The 24587-nt window shown below is 40.8% G+C and overlaps 1 protein-coding gene across 1 annotated transcript in view; it reads right to left on the bottom strand.

Moving 5' to 3' along the window:
* LOC117432672 (rootletin-like) overlaps positions 1-24587 on the bottom strand; it is a gene marked incomplete at its 5' end in the record, with an annotated part of 42849 nt that overhangs the window by 15819 nt on the left and 2443 nt on the right. The window contains 8 exons of the mRNA XM_059018969.1: positions 2455-3558; positions 5740-5814; positions 9719-9776; positions 10945-11600; positions 11951-13234; positions 16582-17487; positions 20619-20703; positions 22221-22284. Coding sequence (XP_058874952.1) covers positions 2455-3558; positions 5740-5814; positions 9719-9776; positions 10945-11600; positions 11951-13234; positions 16582-17487; positions 20619-20703; positions 22221-22284 — 4232 coding nt within the window. The remainder of the gene's footprint in view (positions 1-2454; positions 3559-5739; positions 5815-9718; positions 9777-10944; positions 11601-11950; positions 13235-16581; positions 17488-20618; positions 20704-22220; positions 22285-24587) is intronic.

Here is a 24587-nt window from a genome sequence, read left to right as displayed (position 1 = left end):
ATGCTGTGTGTGTGACAGCAGACTGGAAATGAGAAGAAGCTCATAACTGTAATGCTCTGCGTGTGACAGCAGACTGGAAATGAGAAGCAGCTCTTAACTGTAATGCTCAGTGTGACAGTAAACTGGAAATGAGAAGCAGCTCACAACTGTAATGCTCTGTGTGACAGCAGACTGGAAATGAGAGGCAGCTCATAACTGTAATGCTGTGTGTGTGACAGCAGACTGGAAATGAGAAGCAGCTCATAACTGTAATGCTGTGTGTGTGACAGCAGACTGGAAATGAGAAGCAGCTCATAACTGTAATGCTGTGTGTGTGACAGCAGACTGGAAATGAGAAGCAGCTCATAACTGTAATGCTGTGTGTGTGACAGCAGACTGGAAATGAGAAGCAGCTCATAACTGTAATGCTGTGTGTGTGACAGCAGACTGGAAATGAGAAGCAGCTCATAACTGTAATGCTGTGTGTGACAGCAGACTGGAAATGAGAAGCAGCTCATAACTGTAATGCTGTGTGTGTGACAGCAGACTGGAAATGAGAAGCAGCTCATAACTGTAATGCTGTGTGTGTGACAGCAGACTGGAAATGAGAAGCAGCTCATAACTGTAATGCTGTGTGTGACAGCAGACTGGAAATGAGAAGCAGCTCATAACTGTAATGCTGTGTGTGTGACAGCAGACTGGAAATGAGAGGCAGCTCATAACTGTAATGCTGTGTGTGTGACAGCAGACTGGAAATGAGAAGCAGCTCATAACTGTAATGCTGTGTGTGACAGCAGACTGGAAATGAGAAGCAGCTCATAACTGTAATGCTGTGTGTGTGACAGCAGACTGGAAATGAGAAGCAGCTCTTAACTGTAATGCTGTGTGTGTGACAGCAGACTGGAAATGAAAAGCAGCTCATAACTGTAATGCTGTGTGTGACAGCAGACTGGAAATGAGAAGCAGCTCATAACTGTAATGCTGTGTGTGACAGCAGACTGGAAATGAGAAGCAGCTCATAACTGTAATGCTGTGTGTGTGACAGCAGACTGGAAATGAGAAGCAGCTCATAACTGTAATGCTGTGTGTGACAGCAGACTGGAAATGAGAAGCAGCTCATAACTGTAATGCTCTGTGTGTGTGACAGCAGACTGGAAATGAGAAGCAGCACATAACTGTAATGCTGTGTGTGACAGCAGACTGGAAATGAGAAGCAGCTCATAACTGTAATGCTGTGTGTGACAGCAGACTGGAAATGAGAAGCAGCTCATAACTGTAATGCTGTGTGTGTGACAGCAGACTGGAAATGAGAAGCAGCTCATAACTATAATGCTGTGTGTGTGACAGCAGACTGGAAATGAGAAGCAGCTCATAACTGTAATGCTGTGTGTGTGACAGCAGACTGGAAATGAGAAGCAGCTCATAACTGTAATGCTGTGTGTGTGACAGCAGACTGGAAATGAGAAGCAGCACTTAACTGTAATGCTGTGTGTGTGACAGCAGACTGGAAATGAGAAGCAGCTCATAACTGTAATGCTCTGTGTGTGACAGCAGACTGGAAATGAGAAGCAGTGAATAACTGTAATGCTGTGTGTGTGACAGCAGACTGGAAATGAGAAGCAGCTCATAACTGTAATGCTGTGTGTGACAGCAGACTGGAAATGAGAAGCAGCTCTTAACTGTAATGCTGTGTGTGTGACAGCAGACTGGAAATGAAAAGCAGCTCATAACTGTAATGCTGTGTGTGACAGCAGACTGGAGATGAGAAGCAGCTCATAACTGTAATGCTGTGTGTGACAGCAGACTGGAAATGAGAAGCAGCTCATAACTGTAATGCTGTGTGTGTGACAGCAGACTGGAGATGAGAAGCAGCTCATAACTGTAATGCTGTGTGTGACAGCAGACTGGAAATGAGAAGCAGCTCATAACTGTAATGCTGTGTGTGTGACAGCAGACTGGAAATGAGAAGCAGCTCATAACTGTAATGCTGTGTGTGTGACAGCAGACTGGAAATGAGAAGCAGCTCATAACTGTAATGCTCTGTGTGTGTGACAGCAGACTGGAAATGAGAAGCAGCTCATAACTGTAATGCTCTGCGTGACAGCACACTGCCTCCATACGTCATTTTCTTATATGTGTAAACACATCTTTATAAAAGCATCTTTCTTTTTTTTCCTTAAGTTGAGAGTGGGAAATTTGGGCTTCATCTTAAGTTTCAATGTAATTGATCACATTTGCCATATTAAAAAGCTAACCTCATATCTCTCCAATGGGAATAGGGTGTGACTAGTCCTCTATTCTTGGAGAATCTAATATGTCAACGGACAGAGCCTGGCAGAATAATAATATTGCTCAAGATCCTCTTTCTAGCTCAGACGATAAGAGTTTATCTTTCTTTTTTTCAGTTCTGTATTATTTCACCTTCATGGAACAAACTCATTTGTATCTTAGAAGAATAATTTGAATCTCACTCACTGGTGGGGTTGATGAGCTCCTTGCTGTGTCTTCTCCTGACAGGCAGCTTGGATTCCTCTGCCTCTTTCTCCAGCTCCTCTTCCTTCATTTGCTTCCTTAACTTCTCCATCAGCTCCTCTTCTCTCCTCCTCTGTTCCTCCTCATATTTCTGTTTCATCTCCTCTTCTCTCGTCCTCTGTTCCTCCTCATATTTCTGTTTCATCTCCTCTTCTCTCCTCCTCTGTTCCTCCTCATATTTCTGTTTCATCTCCTCTTCTCTCCTCCTCTGTTCCTCCTCATATTTCTGTTTCATCTCCTCTTCTCTCCTCTGTTCCTCCTCATATTTCTCTTTCATCTCCTCTTCTCTCATCCTCTGTTCCTCCTCATATTTCTGTTTTATCTCCTTTTCTTTCCTGCTCAGTTCCTCTTTGTGTTTATCATTCAGCTCCTGTTCCTTCACCTCCAGGTACATCTCACTCTTGTAAAAGCAGCCTCCACTTCCCTTCACCATGCTGTCTATCTTGTCCAGGAGCTGTGTGACCTGAGTGCGATCGCTCCTGTTCTTATTGTTGAGAACATGATACCTGTTCCCACATTTCTCAACAAGCTGCTGTAGCTCCTCACCAGCTTCCTCAATGTGCTGCTCAATCGTCCTGCCTGTCAGAACATCCCCGTGGGTGAAAAGGATCATCGTGTTCCTCACAGCTCTCTCACCAAACAGCTCCTGGAGTTTATTAAGGCCTTCGCCAAGGTGTTTTACTGCAGATTGCCTCCATTGAGTTTTTTTTTTTTTTACTGGTATCAGCAGGAGGAAAGCGTGGGGTCCCGGGGCAGACAGAGAAACACATCTCTCAATCTCGACCCGGTCTGTGTGTAACAAGTCTGGAGTGTCGACCACAGTGACCCGTCTCCCAGACACTTCCCCTGTTCTCTTCTCGCACTCTTTCTTTGTTTTTGCAGAGGCCAGGAATCCAGATTTAAACTCCTTTCTGCCCAGGATGTTCCCTGCTACACTCTTCCCAGTCTTCCCTCCCCCAAGCAGCACGATCCTCAGCTCAGAGGCGCTGTGCAGCTCTTGAGAAACAGTTTCTTCAGCCTCTTGTTCTGCAGCCATGACTCCCCGCCCTGTTAAAGAGAAAGAACAGTTTGCTCCTCTTAGAAATGAAAGCTTTCCATGTGAAGCCCTGGATTAGTTTTCTCCTCTTGTTGTCGTGCTGTGCTGAAAGAACACTCCCTGTCACACACAGCACTGGCATGTTCCTGTATGTGTGGAGCTGCTGTACAGAGACACAACTAGCAAGCTCTTCAAACAAATAGTGCACATTAATCAGGAGAGTCAGTGAAGTGTCTGAATTGTTTGTCAGCAGGTTTGTAGCATTAGCAGTTTGATTTCTTGTTTGTTCTTTCATGTGCAGGTGTAACAGTGTCCTAATAATGTGTCCAGAGAAGCTCAGAACACTCCGAACTGCTAATTAAAGGAGCAGTGCCCCATAGTTTATAAAGAGATTACACTGTTATGAGCTCATGTTTAAAATATATATGCTAATTAAAGGAGCCCCATAGTTTATAAAGAGATTACACTGTTATGAGCTCATGTTTAAAATATATATGCTAATTAAAGGAGCCCCATAGTTTATAAAGAGATTACACTGTTATGAGCTCATGTTTAATATATATATGCTAATTAAAGGAGCCCCATAGTTTATAAAGAGATTACACTGTTATGAGCTCATGTTTAAAATATATATGCTAATTAAAGGAGCCCCATAGTTTATAAAGAGATTACACTGTTATGAGCTCATGTTTAAAATATATATGCTAATTAAAGGAGCCTCATAGTTTATAAAGAGATTACACTGCTATGAGCTCATGTTTAAAATATATATGCTAATTAAAGGAGCTTCATAGTTTATAAAGAGATTACACTGTTATGAGCTCATGTTTAATATATATATGCTAATTAAAGGAGCCGAATAGTTTATAAAGAGATTACACTGTTATGAGCTCATGTTTAATATATATATGCTAATTAAAGGAGCCCCATAGTTTATAAAGAGATTACACTGCTATGAGCTCATGTTTAAAATATATATGCTAATTAAAGGAGCCCCATAGTTTATAAAGAGATTACACTGTTATGAGCTCATGTTTAATATATATATGCTAATTAAAGGAGTCCCATAGTTTATAAAGAGATTACACTGTTATGAGCTCATGTTTAATATATATATGCTAATTAAAGGAGTCCCATAGTTTATAAAGAGATTACACTGTATTATGAGCTCATGTTTAATATAATTTGTTTATTTGATACCTGTGTGAAAAAAAGCAAGTAGAAAACCCTCAAACTCTTTCAATTCTAAATGAAGTAAACTAACCTTTACATTTAGATTTACTTTCACATTCACTCTGAATCATTGACACACAATGATAATCTGTTCAAACCTTCAATAAATATCTGAACAGAAGAGTGAGGGTTCAATTCATCCTCTAAACAGAATAAGATACAGATCAGGATCCAAAGTACATGTAAATGGTATCACATTTCCCTGTTGTCCAGTTTTTATTGCTGCCTGTCGGACTCTGTCCTGTTAATTTAAGGTGTGGTGTCTTACATTTTAAAAAACAGCATTGTATATCTACAGTATGAGAACTCGTCTAGAACACAAAATACCCGCTCTCCTCCCTGCCCTCCGGGTTCAGAAATCACATTGTTTAATTGAATAGTTCTGCTCGTTATTAGATTTGTTTTGGAAATTAATTGATCACATTTGCCATGTTAAAAAGCTGACTTCATGTTTATCCAACAGGAATCGTGTGTGGCCAGGCTTCCGTGGCTAATGTGTCTTTTTAAGTTATTTTATTAATTTAATTAAAATTTCAATAGAAAAATGCTACAGCCTCAGTGAGGTTTCTAAAGAACAATGCCATTGTATATTGAAAGCTGATTTCATATCCAGCTGGAATGGTGTGTGCCCAGGCTTCCATGAATTGTCTCATTTATAATTTTTTATGTTTATAAAGTTTTTGTTTTATTACTTTAACTTAATTTTCAATACAACTTGAAAACAAGCGACAGCCTGAGCAAGCTTTGAAAAGCACAAGGCTGGATCATTGCACCGTCTCTAAATACCTGAACTGGAAAGCAAACCTGCCCTGCCCAGTCTCTCACATTGATTTCTAGCTTGTTACTTTGCACTGTTTCTCACTCAGTGACTCTATACTTGTTATAAGAGTCCTGCTGTCCAGCACAACATTAAGTGAACTGATTCTTTACAGAAATGAAGATCTGAAGAAATAACTCACCAGGGTCTGAACCGGCGGCCGCCATCTCTCCCTTCTTCTGCTCCCTAGTGAAGACAATGGCGCTGGAGTCCAAAGGTAAGTTCATCAGTAACGTTTTTTTATTAATTTAGTGCCACTGCTCTTCTTATCGGATTTAAAGTTTTACTGCATTAAATAAACACAGTGATCCTGCCAGGCAGTCCAGGCTCAGGGGGAAGTGGCTCTGGAATGCCTCCCTGTTCACTCAATAGGGCCGACGCACTTTAAAAAGGGGACTGTGGCGTAGCTGTCACAAGGTCAAGGCAGAAACAGTCAAGGCAGAGGCAGCAAACTGTGATTCAGCGCTCTGACGCACTTTTACTAACAAAAAAACACACAAAAGATTTAAACAAACACACAAATCAGAAATGCACCCAAGCTGTGCTATCGTGGTGCTGCTCTCTGCCCTTCTCTCTCACTCCCTTCCTTCTCTCCCAAACAAAGGATCTGGCTCCTCTTTTAAACCATGTGCCTGGGCTTCATTGATCATCAAATAATCAATTAAAACCAGCCACATTCTGCATATGGGTTTGGCAGGGATGGGATTTTAACCTCAGGCCTGCCAAACTTACATTCAAACATTACACACAATATACAAACACTACATACAATATATTTACGTTCAAACATTTCTACATGGGGCCTCGGCCCTGCCACAGGGACAGTTAACATGCAGCTGATTGCTTCATCACTATACAGTACTTCATAGGTACCATTAACAGCACTGCAATGCCATAGTTACTATTGTAGTTACATTGCAGTTACTATGGGCTGCGATATTCAGAAAATAATAACATGGCAGCGACCGCATTGCAGAACAAGCTGAATGATAACTGAGTTAGAATTAAAAGATTGATCTCGTTTAAATGGAGGGTATAGCAAGCTGCACAAACACAGACACACCTCAAGACACATCAATAAATGAGATACAGTTCAAAATGCAGGTGCAATAATTACATGGTATACTGTAGTTATAATTTACTAATATTTACTGCATGCGCTTCACACCCGATTCTGTTATTGTAAGGATGGAGCTCCATACATTAACAACATGGGGGTTATTATTGCAAGTACATTTATTAAATAATGTAACTGAATATATTTTGAAGTGCATCCAATACATGTATTAAAAACATCTTTGCAATGCGTCCCTTCAGTCATTCTGCACTCTATGCAAACCCACAGACACAGAAGCATTACTTTGGAAGAAATCAACAAATCCACACAACAGGTCAACTTTCCAGCGACTACAATATCCCTGAGAAACTTGACCAGCTGCAACCAGTTTGCTCGTTGAACCCTCAAGACAATTCATTTCCAGTATTGTACATTTCCAAACAAACCAGGCTAGATGCCAGGTGAACAGAATACCTTCCAGACAGGATCTGCGCATGTGCACAATCTGTCCTGAAGAGGGCAGCCGAGTCAAGCATTATACAGCAACACCGAACAACACACACAGCGCTCTATGTAATAAACGCAATACTGAAACCAAAGAGTTTGAGATGTTACATACTGACTGACAGACCCCTAATGGTTAAATGTATGAGCCTAACCCTTTAGTTTCACAGCTAACCTCAACAAAATAAGGGTTCAAGAGAAAAGACCCGAACTAAGAATGTGATTTTTATTGCAGCGACTCCAGCGCAGCGAGACAGAATATCTCAGTTTAACAGCGTGTTCCCTGGGCCGTGTCTGCTGGCTGTTTGTGAACCAATTCCGCTTCGTGTCGCGCAGCCTTAAAAATGAATGCGCTTTGTAGTGTCACTCTTTATAGAAACTCAGCCTGACACGAGTGGACCAAGACAACGCGAATATGCCAACAGACCCTAATATCACCGGGGCAGCCCCGATCACAATCCTTACTAACATCCGACAGGAAAAGGGCGCCGTTGCCAGGCGACGAACAAAAAAAAAAAAGTATTTCTGAATAAGAACCTGGGCTAATAAGAAATACATTTCCACACATTTTACCAAAATACAAAATCCACACCTGAATATAACATTTTTTCATTCATATTTAAACTTTTAAAATTATATTTAAACACAACAACGGTCGCTGACTTAATAAGAAATCAACGTCATCTCAATTTACCAAAACACAAAATTCAAACCTGAACTATATTTTTCATTCATATTCAAACTTTAAAAATATAATTAAAAACATCTCTTAACCCATCCGTAACCCGATAATAATATTAATAATAAAAATAAAAACACCTACCTGATAACTTGTATTTTCTCCACAGATTCCCCTTCGTAGGCTAATGTTGACCATTCTTATATTCCGTTAATAGAAACATTTTCACACAACCACCCGGTGTAAACGAGACTTTTGAAATGTATTGATACTACCGTATATTATTTTAAACTGTATGTACTAATATCTTATTTATTGATGTGTAATCTTTAACTCCACGCTAATATATTCAGGCGGCGCCGCTTCAGCCGTTGGGATTCGAACTCCTCCAGTTTGAATTGGCAGCTCGCGCTGCTCAGGGTCCGCGCCGCTGTGGTGTTTGTTCATTTTTGGCGGGCAATGCCGAGGAGATGTAAACGGTAAAAGCCCTCAATAAAAGCACATCCTTACAGGTGTCGATACAAACAGCAGCAGCCCGGGGCTTCTCCTACCAGTTCTCTCCTCTTCAGTAGTCAGCGCCGTCATTTTCTTCCCCCCCCGAGTTGTTCTCCCGTCTGCAGCGTCACGGAGGAGTGTATCGGGGTTTGAACAGGTGGCGTTACTGTGGGTTTGATGTGGAGCGGTGAAACCTCAAATACAGTCCCGGAGCGGGACCGCTGCAATGCGCGCACTGCAGACTAATGCTGTTGTATATGTATAAATAGTAATTATTATTATTATTATTATTATTATTATTATTATTATTATTATTATTATTATTATTATTATTATTAAAAAACAAAAACGTACCTTTTATTTTTATTTTCTCCACAGATTCCCCTTCATAATCTTCACCATTTCTATATTCCGTTAACATTTATGGAAACGAGACTTTTGTCATATATTTGCATCAGTGGCAGCTGGTGAGGTCTGTGGCAGGGGAGGCGGGAGCGCGAGTGGAGAATTAGTGAGTTTGAGTTGTGGCTGAACCCAGCTGTACGGCACTCTTGTGTGTGTTGGTGTGTGTCAGAGGAGCCTACCTGTGTATATAAGGGTGTCACAGAGCAGCTCACAGGCTGATGGTGTTAGTGTGGAAAAAGCTCCCTAGGTGGGTGGTTAGCTGAAGACGTATTAATCTCCTTCCCTCTCTCTGATCACACAGCAGGGCAGACTGGGTGGATGGCTGTTTGAGGTCTACTCTGTCCTTTTCAATCCCTCCTTCTTTCTCTCTCTCTCTCTCTCCCTCTCTCTCTCTCTCTCTCTCTCTCTCTCGTCTGTCTCCCTGTCTTTACTGTTTCACTGCTGGTAATCTACTGTAATAAACAAAATAATATTGTAATGTAATCTACTGTATTAATACAAAAAATGACATGTTTGCTTTTTTTAAATAGTTTTTTGGGGGAAAATTTGTTAATTCAATGATATATTAATATTACATGAGCTATACCATAGCTAGTGCTTCCTTGTTCTGCATTTAACCATCAATGTAATTAGAAGGAAAAAAAAGACACAATTTATCATCTCAGTAGTTGTAATAATTTCATAATAATAACAATGACAACAATTAAGCACAAATGTTATGACAACATTGAAAACTAACTGACTTAAACACAAGTTGGCTTTAAGAATTGAATAGTAAAAATTATAACTTTAAAAATTTATAACAGTTAACTTGTTGATAAAAAAGGAGCTCCTCTCCTACCTCCTTCATTACTGAGGCTTCCTCCAAATATATTACTATTTCCTAATTGGTGTAACTGCGATAATTAAAATTGTCAAGTTCAAAAATCCAATTGCATCTAGCTCACTCTATCTCTCGCACTCTCTCTCACTCTCTCTCACTCTTCTCAATCGTCGCTCTCTCGCACATGTGCAATACAGGGTCGGTGGCGCTGTCTCCCTGTACAAAAAAAATTACTGCGCTTAATCCAATAAGAGAACGCTTTCATGCACCACATGTTTTTTGCAATTTCAATGGGAAGAAACCAAGATAGGCAAAGCCCATGGAGGAAGCACCACCATTAGAATTGCACCTGTAGAGGGCGATATATTGCTTGCAATTTCTACTTTTGTACTGTTAACACATGCACACACATACAGAGACTTATACTTGTAATATTAATTGTACTGTATGTTTTGTGGTCAATTTATATATATATATAAATATTTAAAAAATACATAGGAAGACTTGGGAACACTTATTAAAGAACACAGTTCACTACTTAAAGAAGTTTCTCATAGTAAAAACACAGCAAAGTGTGATAAAGCACAGTGAAAGCATTGTAAAGCACAGAGAGGTAGCCTCAGCACTGCAGCCTAATGCTGTTGTATATTATTATTATTATTATTTGTTTATTTAGCAGACGCCCTTATCCAAGGCGACTTACAGAGACTACAGTGTGTGAACTATGCATCAGCTGCAGAGTCACTTACAACTACGTCTCACCCGAAAGATCGAGCACAAGGAGGTGAAGTGACTTGCCCAGGGTCACACAGTGAGTCAGTGGCTGAGGTGGGATTTGAACCGGAGACCTCCTGGTTACAAGCCTGTTTCTTTAACCACTGGACCACACAGCCTCCTTATATATGTAGTAGACAAAAGTCATTTAAAAACACACTTACACAATTTTTCCTTTTTTCTACCACATCTTTTTACATTTTCTGCAGAACATGTAAAATAGGTAGAGGCCCACAAGGGGTCGCCCTCAACCTATTCTATCTCTAGCCGAAGCCAGGAATCTGCTTTTCCTTTGCTGTCGGATGAAGTGAGACACATGTCGCCAGTTGAGACGTTTCTTTTTTACTCGATGATCTTAGTCTTCCACAGCTGGATGTCACAAACCAACATCTGCTATGATAAGAATCTGGTGCCCAGTCTGTTCTACCAGTTAGATGTTGTTCTGTTTGAATGTGAGGAAAGAGACTCATTGAAGCAACCTGAGCTGATGCATCATTATGTAAATGCATTGTATTGTACTGAAGTAAACTCTGGGCTGTGGGTTTTTTCAGTGATGTGTATCTTAGAACACGGCTCCTAATCCTCCTGGTCTTTGATTTTAAAACTTCACAATCCTTTGCTTATTCCCTTTTTCCCTCTTCAGCTCTACCTTTTCTCTCTCCTTTCTCTCCCATTCCAGCACTCTGGATTTCACCCTCCTCCGCTCCAGCTTCTCCTCCAGCTCGCTCATTTTCTTTCTCTCTTTCTTCAGCTCTTGCTCTGCCTCTTGTGCTCTCTTCAGCTCCCTCTCCAGCACTCTGGATCTCTCCATCTCTCTCCTCAGCTTCAGTTGTAGCTCCAGCTCTCCTGGCCTCTCCTTTAGCAGTTTGCTCTTTTCATACCCCACCCTGTCAATCTGCTCATCTCTCTTCTTCCTTATCCTCACATTTCTGGCCCTTTCTTTCCCCTCACTGGTGGAGCAGCTTTTGTCATGGGGTCCCAGGGCAGACAGAGAAACACAGCTCCTAATCTGGAGTTTGTCCTGAGAGAGCTCTGGAGTGTTGATCACAGCAACACGTCTCCCAGCCACTTGTCCTTTTCTCTTCTCACACTCCCTCGTTACTGCAGAGGAGCTGGCTTCAGATCTGAACTCCTCTCTGCCCAGGATGGTGTTTCCTGCTGCACTCTTCCCAGCCCCAGTCTTCCCAAGCAGCACCATCCTCAGCTCAGGGGGGCTGGGAGGCGCTTGGGTATCTGCAAGGGGAGCCTCTCCTTCACCTCCAGACACTGAAATAGAGAAGCAGTTAATAATAACTGGAGATCTAGGTGTAAAACACAGAATTTTTTTCCCTTCACAACATAATATACAGTGACACTGTATATATATATATATATATATATATATATATATATATATATATATATATATATATATATAACTAGTGGAAGACAGGTCCATTTCCACCCCACACAGCATACACTGTGTGTATATATATATATATATATATATATATATATATATATATACAGTAAGTATATATAAACTGTAAGACTCATTCAGTTCCATGGTAGCATTGCGAGAGCCAGTGAAATAATTAAAAATATTGTATCTGTAGAACAATTTTAAACAAACTTACAGTCGGGGGGTAAGCCCTCAATGCTGTTCCTTCTCCTGACAGGCAGCTTGGGTTCCTCTGCCTCTTTCTCCAGCTCCTCTTCCTTCATTTGCTTCCTCAACTTCTCCATCAGCTCCTCTTCTCTCCTCCTCTGTTCCTCCTCATATTTCTGTTTCATCTCTTCTCTCCTCCTCTGTTCCTCTTCATATTTCTGTTTCATCTCTTCTCTCCTCCTCTGTTCCTCCTCATATTTCTGTTTCATCTCTTCTCTCCTCCTCTGTTCCTCCTCATATTTCTGTTTCATCTCTTCTCTCCTCCTCTGTTCCTCCTCATATTTCTGTTTCATCTCTTCTCTCCTCCTCTGTTCCTCCTCATATTTCTGTTTCATCTCCTCTTCTCTCCTCCTCTGTTCCTCCTCATATTTCTGTTTCATCTCCTCTTCTCTCCTCCTCTGTTCCTCCTCATATTTCTGTTTCATCTCCTCTTCTCTCCTCCTCTGTTCCTCTTCATATTTCTGTTTCTTCTCTTCTCTCCTCCTCTGTTCCTCCTCATATTTCTGTTTCATCTCATCTTCTATCCTGCTCAGTTCCTCTTTGTGTTTCTCATTCAGCTCCTGTTCCTTTAGTCTAATCCTTTCTTCTACCTCCTGGTAAATTTCAGATGATATTGGGAGGTAGCAGCCTCCACTTCCCTTCACCATGTTGTCTATCTTGTCCAGGAGCTGTGTGACCTGAGTGCGATCGCTCCTGTTCTTATTGTTGAGAACATGATACCTGTTCCCACATTTCTCAAAAAGCTGCTGGAGCTTCTCACCAGCTTTCTCAATGTGCTGCTCAATCGTCCTGCCTTTCAGACGATCCCCGAAGGTGAAAAGGATCATCGTGTTCCTCACAGCTCTCTCACCAAACAGCTCCTGCACTTTATTAAGGCCTCCGCCAAGATGTTTTACTACAGATTGCCTCCATTGAGTTTTTTTTTTTTTTACTGGTATCACCAGGAGGAAAGCGTGGGGTCCCGGGGCAGACAGAGAAACACATCTCTCAATCTCGTCCCGGTTTGTTTTGAAGATCTCTGGAGTGTCGACCACAGTGACCCGTCTCCCAGACACTTCCCCTGTTCCCTTCTTCGTTCTTGTAGAGGCCATGAATCCAGATCTGAACTCCTCTCTGCCCAGTATGGTGTTCCCTGATGCACTCTTGCCAACCCTCTCTCTCCCAAGCAGCACGATCCTCAGCTCAGAGGCACTGTGCAGCTCTTGAGAAACAGTTTCTTCAGCCTCTTGTTCTGCAGCCATGATTCCCCGCCCTGTTAAAGAGAAAGAACAGTTTGTTCCTCTTAGAAATGAAAGCTTTCCATGTGAAGCCCTGGATTAGTTTTCTCCTCTTGTTGTCGTGCTGTGCTGAAAGAACACTCCCTGTCACACACAGCACTGGCATGTTCCTGTATGTGTGGAGCTGCTGTACAGAGACACAACTAGCAAGCTCTTCAAACAAATAGTGCACATTAATCAGGAGAATCAGTGAAGTGTCTGAATTGTTTGTCAGCAGGTTTGTATCATTTGCAGTTTGATTTCTTGTTTGTTCTTTCATATGCAGGTGTAACAGTGTCCTAATAATTTGTCCAGAGAAGCTCAGAACACTCAGAACTAGATTTCTTCACCCAAATTATTTATTCAGTTTTAAACCCCCAAGAAATCTGAGGTTTCACGACTATTTCCAGGACTTTGCAAATATTCTGAAAAAATATCAAAGTTTAAGGACACTCAATAATACCCACAAATAGCCATCTTAGCTTATCTCTTTAATAAATTAAAATTAACTTATAATGAAATGATTTTAATTTTTAATTAAATTAGGAACTTTCAAAATATTTCACCATAAATAAACTGTTTATAATAAATACACTTTTACACAAAACACAATGTCTATCTAGTATTATAAACCCTGGTTAATCTGTTTCTTATACAGGTATTGTACAGGTAAGTCTGGCAGGTATTAAATGAAAAACACTGGATCCACAATGATGTTAACTGAGGAAGATGTCAAACAGTGACAGCGCTCCCTGTGGTAAGCTGTGTAGTGAAGAGGTAAGTACAGGAGCGATGCTGTTATCAATATTATTAACTCATCAAGCTCTGTAGTGAAGAGGTAAGTACAGGAGCGATGCTGTTATCAATATTATTAACTCATCAAGCTCTGTAGTGAAGAGGTAAGTACAGGAGCGATGCTGTTATCAATATTATTAACTCATCAAGCTCTGTAGTGAAGAGGTAAGTACAGGAGCGATGCTGTTATCAATATTATTAACTCATCAAGCTCTGTAGTGAAGAGGTAAGTACAGGAGCGATGCTGTTATCAATATTATTAACTCATCAAGCTCTGTAGTGAAGAGGTAAGTACAGGAGCGATGCTGTTATCAATATTATTAACTCATCAAGCTCTGTAGTGAAGAGGTAAGTACAGGAGCGATGCTGTTATCAATATTATTAACTCATCAAGCTCTGTAGTGAAGAGGTAAGTACAGGAGCGATGCTGTTATCAATATTATTAACTCATCAAGCTCTGTAGTGAAGAGGTAAGTACAGGAGCGATGCTGTTATCAATATTATTAACTCATCAAGCTCTGTAGTGAAGAGGTAAGTACAGCTCTGATGCTGTTATCAATATTATTAACTCATCAAGCTCTGTAGTGAAGAGGTAAGTACAGGAGCGATGCTGTTATCAATATTATTAACTCATCAAGCTCTGTAGTGAAGAGGTAAGTACAGGAGCGATGCTGTTATCAATATTATTAACTCATCAAGCTCTGTAGTGAAGAGGTAAGTACAGGAGCGATGCTGTTATCAATATTATTAACTCATCAAGCTCTGTAGTGAAGAGGTAAGTACAGGAGCGATGCTGTTATCAATATTATTAACTCATCAAGCTCTGTAGTGAAGAGGTAAGTACAGGAGCGATGCTGTTATCAATATTATTAACTCATCAAGCTCTGTAGTGAAGAGGTAAGTACAGGAGCGATGCTGTTATCAATATTATTAACTCATCAAGCTCTGTAGTGAAGAGGTAAGTACAGGAGCGATGCTGTTATCAATATTATTAACTCATCAAGCTCTGTAGTGAAGAGGTAAGTACAGGAGCGATGCTGTTATCAATATTATTAACTCATCAAGCTCTGTAGTGAAGAGGTAAGTACAGCTCTGATGCTGTTATCAATATTATTAACTCATCAAGCTCTGTAGTGAAGAGGTAAGTACAGGAGCGATGCTGTTATCAATATTATTAACTCATCAAGCTCTGTAGTGAAGAGGTAAGTACAGCTCTGATGCTGTTATCAATATTATTAACTCATCAAGCTCTGTAGTGAAGAGGTAAGTACAGGAGCAATGCTGTTATCAATATTATTAACTCATCAAGCTCTGTAGTGAAGAGGTAAGTACAGGAGCGATGCTGTTATCAATATTATTAACTCATCAAGCTCTGTAGTGAAGAGGTAAGTACAGGAGCGATGCTGTTATCAATATTATTAACTCATCAAGCTCTGTAGTGAAGAGGTAAGTACAGGAGCAATGCTGTTATCAATATTATTAACTCATCAAGCTCTGTGTGAAGAGGTAAGTACAGCTCTGATGCTGTTATCAATATTATTAACTCATCAAGCTCTGTAGTGAAGAGGTAAGTACAGGAGCGATGCTGTTATCAATATTATTAACTCATCAAGCTCTGTAGTGAAGAGGTAAGTACAGGAGCGATGCTGTTATCAATATTATTAACTCATCAAGCTCTGTAGTGAAGAGGTAAGTACAGGAGCGATGCTGTTATCAATATTATTAACTCATCAAGCTCTGTAGTGAAGAGGTAAGTACAGGAGCGATGCTGTTATCAATATTATTAACTCATCAAGCTCTGTAGTGAAGAGGTAAGTACAGCTCTGATGCTGTTATCAATATTATTAACTCATCAAGCTCTGTAGTGAAGAGGTAAGTACAGGAGCGATGCTGTTATCAATATTATTAACTCATCAAGCTCTGTAGTGAAGAGATAAGTACAGGAGCGATGCTGTTATCAATATTATTAACTCATCAAGCTCTGTAGTGAAGAGGTAAGTACAGGAGCGATGCTGTTATCAATATTATTAACTCATCAAGCTCTGTGTGAAGAGGTAAGTACAGCTCTGATGGTGTTATCAATATTATTAACTCATCAAGCTCTGTAGTGAAGAGGTAACATTGTAAATGTAAAGCTGGCATGTGAAATGGATTATGAGATATTAGCAGGTGAAGCTGCAGCAGTGGTGGCAGAAAGACATTTACAAACAAGCGCCCCCTCTGGCCAGTTTTATTACTGCATGTGGTGTAAATTAAAGGTGCCGTGTCTCCTGGTGTATCTAGAACATGGGAACTCGTCTTAAACACAGGATCCCCGCTCTCCTCCCTGCCCTCCAGGTTTAGAAATCACATTGCTTAAATGAATAGCTCTGCTCATTATTAGGTTTGGTTTGGAAATGTATTGCTCAGATTTGCCATGTTAAGAAGGACATTTCATATCTGTTACAGCTGCACTTTCCCTCCTGGTCTGTATCTCCAATGGGTATATATATATATAATATATACATATATATATATATATATATATAACAATTTGAAACAAACTTACTGGTGGGGGGTAATCCTTCATTGCTATTCCTTCTCCTGACAGGTAGCTTGGATTCCTCTGGCTCTTTCTCCAGCTCTTCTTCCTTCATTTGCTTCCTCAACTTCTCCATCAGCTCCTCTTCTCTCCTCCTCTGTTCCTCTTCATATTTCTGTTTCATCTCCTTTTCTTTGCTGCTACGTTCCTCTTTGTGTTTCTCATTTAGCTCCTGTTCCTTTAGTCTAATCCTTTCTTCTACCTCCTGGTAAATCTCATTTGGGAGGTAGCAGCCTCCACTTCCCTTCACCATGTTGTCTATCTTGTCCAGGAGCTGTGTGACCTGAGTGCCATCGCTCCTGTCCTCATTGTTGAGAACATGACACCTGTTCCCACATTTCTCAACAAGCTGCTGGAGCTCCTCACCAGCTTCCTCAATGTGCTGCTCAATCGTCCTGCCTCTCAGATCATCCCCGCAGGTGAAAAGGATCATCATGTTCCTCACAGCTCTCTCACCAAACAGCTCCTGCACTTTATCAAAGGCTTTGCAATAGTTTTTTACTACAGTCTCACGGTGAGTGACAATAGATTTTTTTGTATACACCTGCATCACCAGGAGGAAAGCGTGGGGTCCCGGGGCAGACAGAGAAACACATCTCTCAATCTCGACCCGGTCTGTGTCTAACAAGTCTGGAGTGTCGACCACAGTGACCCGTCTCCCAGACACTTCTCCTGTTCTGTTCTCACATTCCTCCGTTACTTCAGAGGTGATGAATCCAGATCTACCCTCCTCTCTGTTCAGGATGATGTTACCTGCTGTACTCTTTCCAGTCAAGCATCTCCCAATCAGCACGATCCTCAGCTCAGAGGGGCTGTGCAGCTCTTGAGAAACAGTTTCTTCAGCCTCTTGTTCTGCAGCCATGATTCCCCGCCCTGTTAAAGAGAAAGAACAGTTTGTTCCTCTTAGAAATGAAAGCTTTCCATGGATTAGTTTTCTCCTCTTGTTGTTGTGCTGAAAGAACCCTCCCTGTCACATACAGCACCGGCAGCCCTCTCCTCTGTCCTAATTCTCCTCCACCTCTCTGCAGCCTTTGATAGAGTCAACCACTCAATTCTCCTGCCCTCCCTCACTGACCTGGGACTCTTCCTCAGCAACATACACAGAATTCGTCCCTTCCTCACCAACTACTCCACGCAGCTCCTAGTTCAGGCCCTGGTCCTGTCCAGCCTTGACTACTGTAACTCCCTTCTGGCCGGCCTCCCTGCCTCTGCTATCCGTCCGCTCCAGCTCATCCAAAACTCTGCTGCCTGCCTTGCTTTCCCCTTCCTCATTTCTCCCACGCTACACCTCGGGTCTGCTCTCTGCACTGGCTCCCTATCACTGCTCGCATCCAATTCAAAACTCTTGTACTAGCCTATCACTGTCTTGACCTTTCTGCTCCCTCCAATTTCCAGATACATCATTTCTCCCTACACCCCCCCTCCAGCAGACTAGCTGTACTCCCCCTTGCACCTCAGTGGAGGAATGACCTACCCACGGATATCAGGAGCGCACAGTCCCTGACCACCTTCCGGCACCTCCTCAAGACACACCTGTTCAGATAGTATCTGTAAACTTCACAACTCCGGACTAAATGGCACCCAATTGTACCAGTACTTGCATCAGCTTGTACTTGCACTGAACTGCTCCATACCTCGCCGTATTCCACTACTGCTCTTAATTATAACTACTTCCCGTATCTTGTATTTGATTTTGTAATATAATGCTTTTATATATAAAATCTCTTATAGGTATCCATATTCACGTTTTTTGTATATGCTCTTATATGAAATCACTCTCATCCATTTATCGTACTTACTGGACTTCGATAAGCAAATATTTTTACTTTAAGTTTAATGTTATTATTTACTTTTCTTTATTTTGCTTTTATTTGCTACTGATTTTACTGTACTTTATAACTGCTCTTATCTGTAATGTGATATTTTGTAACAAATGTAAGTCGCCCGGGAAAAAGGTGTCTGCTAATAAATAAATAATAATTATAATGTTCCTGTATGTGTGGAGCTGCTGTACAGAGACACAACTAGCAAGCTCTTCAAACAAATAGTGCACATTAATCAGGAGAGTCAGTGAAGTGTCTGAATTGTTTGTCAGCAGGTTTGTAGCACCAGCAGTTTGATTTCTTGTTTGTTCTTTCATGTGCAGGTGTAACATGTGTCCTAATAATTTGTCCAGAGAAGGTCAGAACCCTCCGAACTGCTAATTAAAGGAGCAGTGCCCCATAGTTTATAAAGAGATTACACTGTTATGAGCTCATGTTTAAAATATATATGCTAATTAAAGGAGCCCCATAGTTTATAAAGAGATTACACTGTTATGAGCTCATGTTTAAAATATATATGCTAATTAAAGGAGCCCCATAGTTTATAAAGAGATTACACTGTTATGAGCTCATGTTTAAAATATATATGCTAATTAAAGGAGCCCCATAGTTTATAAAGAGATTACACTGTTATGAGCTCATGTTTAAAATATATATGCTAATTAAAGGAGCCCCATAGTTTATAAAGCGATGACACTGTTATGAGCTCATGTTTAAAATATATATGCTAATTAAAGGAGCCCCATAGTTTATAAAGAGATTACACTGTTATGAGCTCATGTTTAATATATATATGCTAATTAAAGGAGCCCCATAGTTTATAAAGAGATTACACTGTTATGAGTACATGTTTAAAATATATATGCTAATTAAAGGAGCCCCATAGTTTATAAAGAGATGACACTGTTATGAGCTCATGTTTAATATATATATATGCTAATTAAAGGAGCCCCATAGTTTATAAAGAGATTACACTGTTATGAGCTCATGTTTAAAATATATATGCTAATTAAAGGAGCCCCATAGTTTATAAAGAGATTACACTGTTATGAGTACATGTTTAAAATATATATGCTAATTAAAGGAGCCCCATAGTTTATAAAGAGATGACACTGTTATGAGCTCATGTTTAATATATATATGCTAATTAAAGGAGTCCCATAGTTTATAAAGAGATTACACTGTTATGAGCTCATGTTTAAAATATATATGCTAATTAAAGGAGCCCCATAGTTTATAAAGAGATGACACTGTTATGAGCTCATGTTTAATATATATATGCTAATTAAAGGAGCCCCATAGTTTATAAAGAGATGACACTGTTATGAGCTCATGTTTAAAATATATACAGTATATATTTTTTATATAACTGTAAGGAAATAAGCAGGTAGAAACCCCCAATAAGATAGAAACCACATATCTGATTTCCTTCTCTCTTCAGTGCCTGTTTTTATTGCTGCCTGTCGGACTCTGTCCAGTCAATTTAAGGTGTGGTGTCTTACATTTTGAAAAACAGCATTGTATATCTACAGTATGAGAACTCATCTAAAACACAAAATACCCGCTCTCCTCCCTGCCCTCCGGGTTCAGAAATCACATTGCTTAATTGAATAGTTCTGCTTGTTATTAGATTTATTTTGGAAATTAATTGATCACATTTGCCATGTTAAAAACCTGACTTCATGTTTATCCAACAGGAATCGTGTGTGGCCAGGCTTCCATGGATGACATGTCTTTTTAAGTTATTTTATTAATTTAATTAAAATGTCAATAGATAAATGCTACAGCCTCAGTGAGGTTTCTACAGAACAACACAATTGAATACTGAAAGCTGATTTCATATCCAGTGAGAATGGTGTGTGCCCAGCCATCCGTGAACTGGCTGATATGTATTAAAATGTGTTGTTAACATTTATTTAACTTAATTTTCATACAACTTGAAAGCAAGCGACAGCCTGAGCAAGGTTTGAAAAGCACAAGGCTGGATCATTGCACCGTCTCTAAATACCTGAACTGGAAAGCAAACCTGCCCTGCCCAGTCTCTCACATTGATTTCTAGCTTGTTACTTTTCACTGTTTCTCACTCAGTGACTCTATACTTGCTATAAGAGTCCTGCTGTCCAGCACAACATTAAGTGAACCGATTCTTTACAGAAATGAAGATCTGAAGAAATAACTCACCAGGGTCTGAACCGGCGGCCGCCATCTCTCCCTTCTTCTGCTCCCTAGTGAAGACAATGGCGCTGGAGTCCAAATGGAGCTTGATCTGTACAGTTTTTAATTCTTTAGTGCCACATCACCTGTGCTTACATGGTTTTACTGTTTTATTGCTGTAAACAGTCTACTGCCAGTGAGAAAAGTTTCCTGTTCACTCAATAGAGCTGACACACTTTAGACAGAGTCCATTTTACATTCAGTTGATTCCTTCATCAATATAAAGTACTTTATAGGTACCATGATTTCCATTACATGAGAGTAGGTGTTAAAACGTCATGCTGATATTGGACTCAGCTCTTACCAAGATAAGCACCAACTGAGACGTAGCTTCATTTACTGTAAACTAATGTGATCTATCTGCGTCTCCTTCCAATAGATGATGTAGATATCCTTCTGCCTGGTGTTGATGGCTGAAGTGTAATGCTGGCTCCAGGGATCAGCTTATTTTGCCTCCCCAGCGCATTAGCACACACAACGGCTGCAATGCTGGCTCCAGGGATCAACCACAGTGCAGCCTCCCTAAAAACCGTCTGGACTGAGCTGAGTAGGGTACCTCTCTGAGGGTCTTCAAATGGTCACCTTCCACGCTTGGTGTTTCGTCGACGGACCCACGACACCTTAAGAGGGCTTGACAGTGATTCTGGCATCCCAGCGTCACCCCCCTCAGTCCCCCACTCAGCTCAGCCCAGCTTACTTACCTTCCTTTACATCGACGTTGTTTTCATTCTACAGTGCTTGAGATCCCCAACCAGAATCTTTTCGTCTCAACCACAGCCAGTTGCTGCTCCATTAATAGTACTGTAATTTAGAACACTGATTCTATCCAGGTAGCATCATGTATATTAGAGTAATACTGAACATAAGACACACTAGAGGTCCTGGACTTTATACAACACTGATTCTATCCATGTCACATATATTTATTATACTGCTGGAACGAACGTGCTGTTTACATGTTCAGATACTATTGCAGTTACATTGTAGTTACTATGGGCTGCCATATTCAGAAAATAATAACATGGCAGCGACCGCATTGCAGAACAAGCTGAATGATAACTGAGTTATAATTAAAAGATTGATCTTGTTTAAATGGAGGGTATAGCAAGCTGCACAAACACAGACACACCTCAAGTCACATCAATAAATGAGATACAGTTCAAAATGCAGGTGCAATAATTACATGGTATACTGTAGTTATAATTTACTAATATTTACTGCATGCGCTTCACACCCGATTCTGTTATTGTAAGGATGGAGCTCCATACATTAACAACATGGGGGTTATTATTGCAAGTACATTTATTAAATAATGCAACTGAATATATTTTGAAGTGTATCCAATACATGTATTAAAAACATCTTTGCAATGCGTCCCTTAAGTCATTCTGCACTCCATGCAAACCCACAGACACAGAAGCATTACTTTGGAAGAAATCAACAAATCCACACAACAGGTCAACTTTCCAGCGACTACAATATCCCTGAGAAACTGGACCAGCTGCAACCAGTTTGCTCGTTGAACCCGCAAGACAATTCATTTCCAGTATTGTACATTTCCAAACAAACCAGGCTAGATGCCAGGTGAACAGAATACCTTCCAGACAGGATCTGCGCATGTGGACAATCTGTCCTGAAGAGGGCAGCCGAGTCAAGCATTATACAGCAACACCGAACAACACACACAGCGCTCTATGTAATAAACGCAATACTGAAACCAGAGAGTTTGAGATGTTACATACTGACTGACAGACCCCTAATGGGTAAATGTATGAGCCTAACCCTTTAGTTTCACAGCTAACCTCAACAAAATAAGGGTTCAAGAGAAAAGCCCCGAACTGAGAATGTGATTTTTATTGCAGCGACTCCAGCGCAGCGAGACAGAATATCTCAGTTTAACAGCGTGTTCCCGGGGCCGTGTCTGCTGGCTGTTTGTGAACCAATTCCGCTTCGTGTCGGGCAGCCTTAAAAATGAATGCGCTTTGTAGCGTCACTCTTTATAGAAACTCAGCCTGACACGAGTGGACCAAGACAACGCGAATATGCCAACAGACCCTAATATCACCGGGGCAGCCCCGATCACAATCCTTACTAACACCCGACAGGAAAAGGGCGCCGTTGCCAGGCAACGAAAAAAAAAAAAGTATTTCTGAATAAGAACCTGGGCTAATAAGAAATACATTTCCACACATTTTACCAAAATACAAAATCCACACCTGAATATAACATTTTTTCATTGATATTTAAACTTTTAAAATTACATTTAAACACAACAACGGTCACTGACTTCATAAGAAATCAACGTCATCTCAATTTACCAAAACACAAAATTCAAACCTGAACTATTTTTTCATTCATATTCAAACTTTAAAAATATAATTAAAAACATCTCTTAACCCATCCGTAACCCGATAATAATATTAATAATAAAAATAAAAACACCTACCTGATAACTTGTATTTTCTCCACAGATTCCCCTTCGTAGGCTAATGTTGACCATTCTTATATTCCGTTAATAGAAACATTTTCACACAACCACCCGGTGTAAACGAGACTTTTGAAATGTATTGATACTACCGTATATTATTTTAAACTGTATGTAGTAATATCTTATTTATTGATGTGTAATCTTTAACTCCACGCTAATATATTCAGGCGGCGCCGCTTCAGCCGTTGGGATTCGAACTCCTCCAGTTTGAATTGGCAGCTCGCGCTGCTCAGGGTCCGCGCCGCTGTGTTGTTTGTTCATTTTTGGCGGGCAATGCCGAGGAGATGTAAACGGTAAAAGCCCTCAATAAAAGCACATCCTTACAGGTGTCGATACAAACAGCAGCAGCCCGGGGCTTCTCCTACCAGTTCTCTCCTCTTCAGTAGTCAGCGCCGTCATTTTTCCCCCCCCCCGAGTTGTTCTCCCGTCTGCAGCGTCACGGAGGAGTGTATCGGGGTTTGAACAGGTGGCGTTACTGTGGGTTTGATGTGGAGCGGTGAAACCTCAAATACAGTCCCGGAGCGGGACCGCTGCAATGCGCGCACTGCAGCCTAAACTAGACACCCCCCAGACTGACCCCCCCTGCACAGCACAGCCTGCCTTTGCGTATCAAGCGCAGCCTCGTCTCTGGAATTGCAGGGGGACTCAAAACTGCGGATTCAAAAAATACAATCAATTAAATAAAAAAATAAACACCCTGCGTGTGAGTAATTGCAGTGAGAAGCATTGCGAGTGATTGCACGCATCATAACAAGGTAAAGGGGACAGTAACAAGACAATGGCATCTGAAGCTTTAACATGAACAGCAGCCTTATATAAAACCGCAGCAGCGAGACCCTAACCTGCTGTTCTGTTAGCGGAGTCCTTTAAAATCACCGGGATACGAAACTGTGTCAATAAACACACAGGCATTTCACACCCGCTGTTACACGGCTGCGTTTTCTGGGAGGCGTTTTTATAACACAAAGATTCAACTCATGAGATTTTTAAGGATTTTATGAAGTAGTTTTTGCTGAATTAAATAAAGTCTGATATTCACAGCTCGTCGCTGGCTGATTGATCAACAGTTTCTGAAGACCGCGTTGTGTTTAATCCATCAACACAGACTTCAATAAAGGCTTCAGTATTTCACAGATGTCAGCTTTGTGTCGCTAGTGCTGATAAAACACAGCAATGATCATGATCTCATTAGCAGCTATCGCACCTGCTGACGGCAACAGCATTTTACACCAGAATATGCATTCAGAGAAATGACAAATAAAAACGGGACGAGGTTTTAAAAGTGTGGTATTATTGTGTATTATTATTCATGACTTTATTATCTCCTGAGTAGACATCTCTTTACAACGCTGTCTCAGGGAATCAGAGCACAGACAATACACACACACACACACACACAGACACACACACACACACAGACACACACACACTCCTACACTGTTTGTAAT

Source organism: Acipenser ruthenus, unplaced genomic scaffold (genome assembly GCF_902713425.1).
Source record: "Acipenser ruthenus unplaced genomic scaffold, fAciRut3.2 maternal haplotype, whole genome shotgun sequence".
Classification (NCBI taxonomy): domain Eukaryota; kingdom Metazoa; phylum Chordata; class Actinopteri; order Acipenseriformes; family Acipenseridae; genus Acipenser; species Acipenser ruthenus.
Note: the sequence above shows the minus strand (reverse complement) of the source record. Positions and strands in the feature narration are given on the sequence as shown.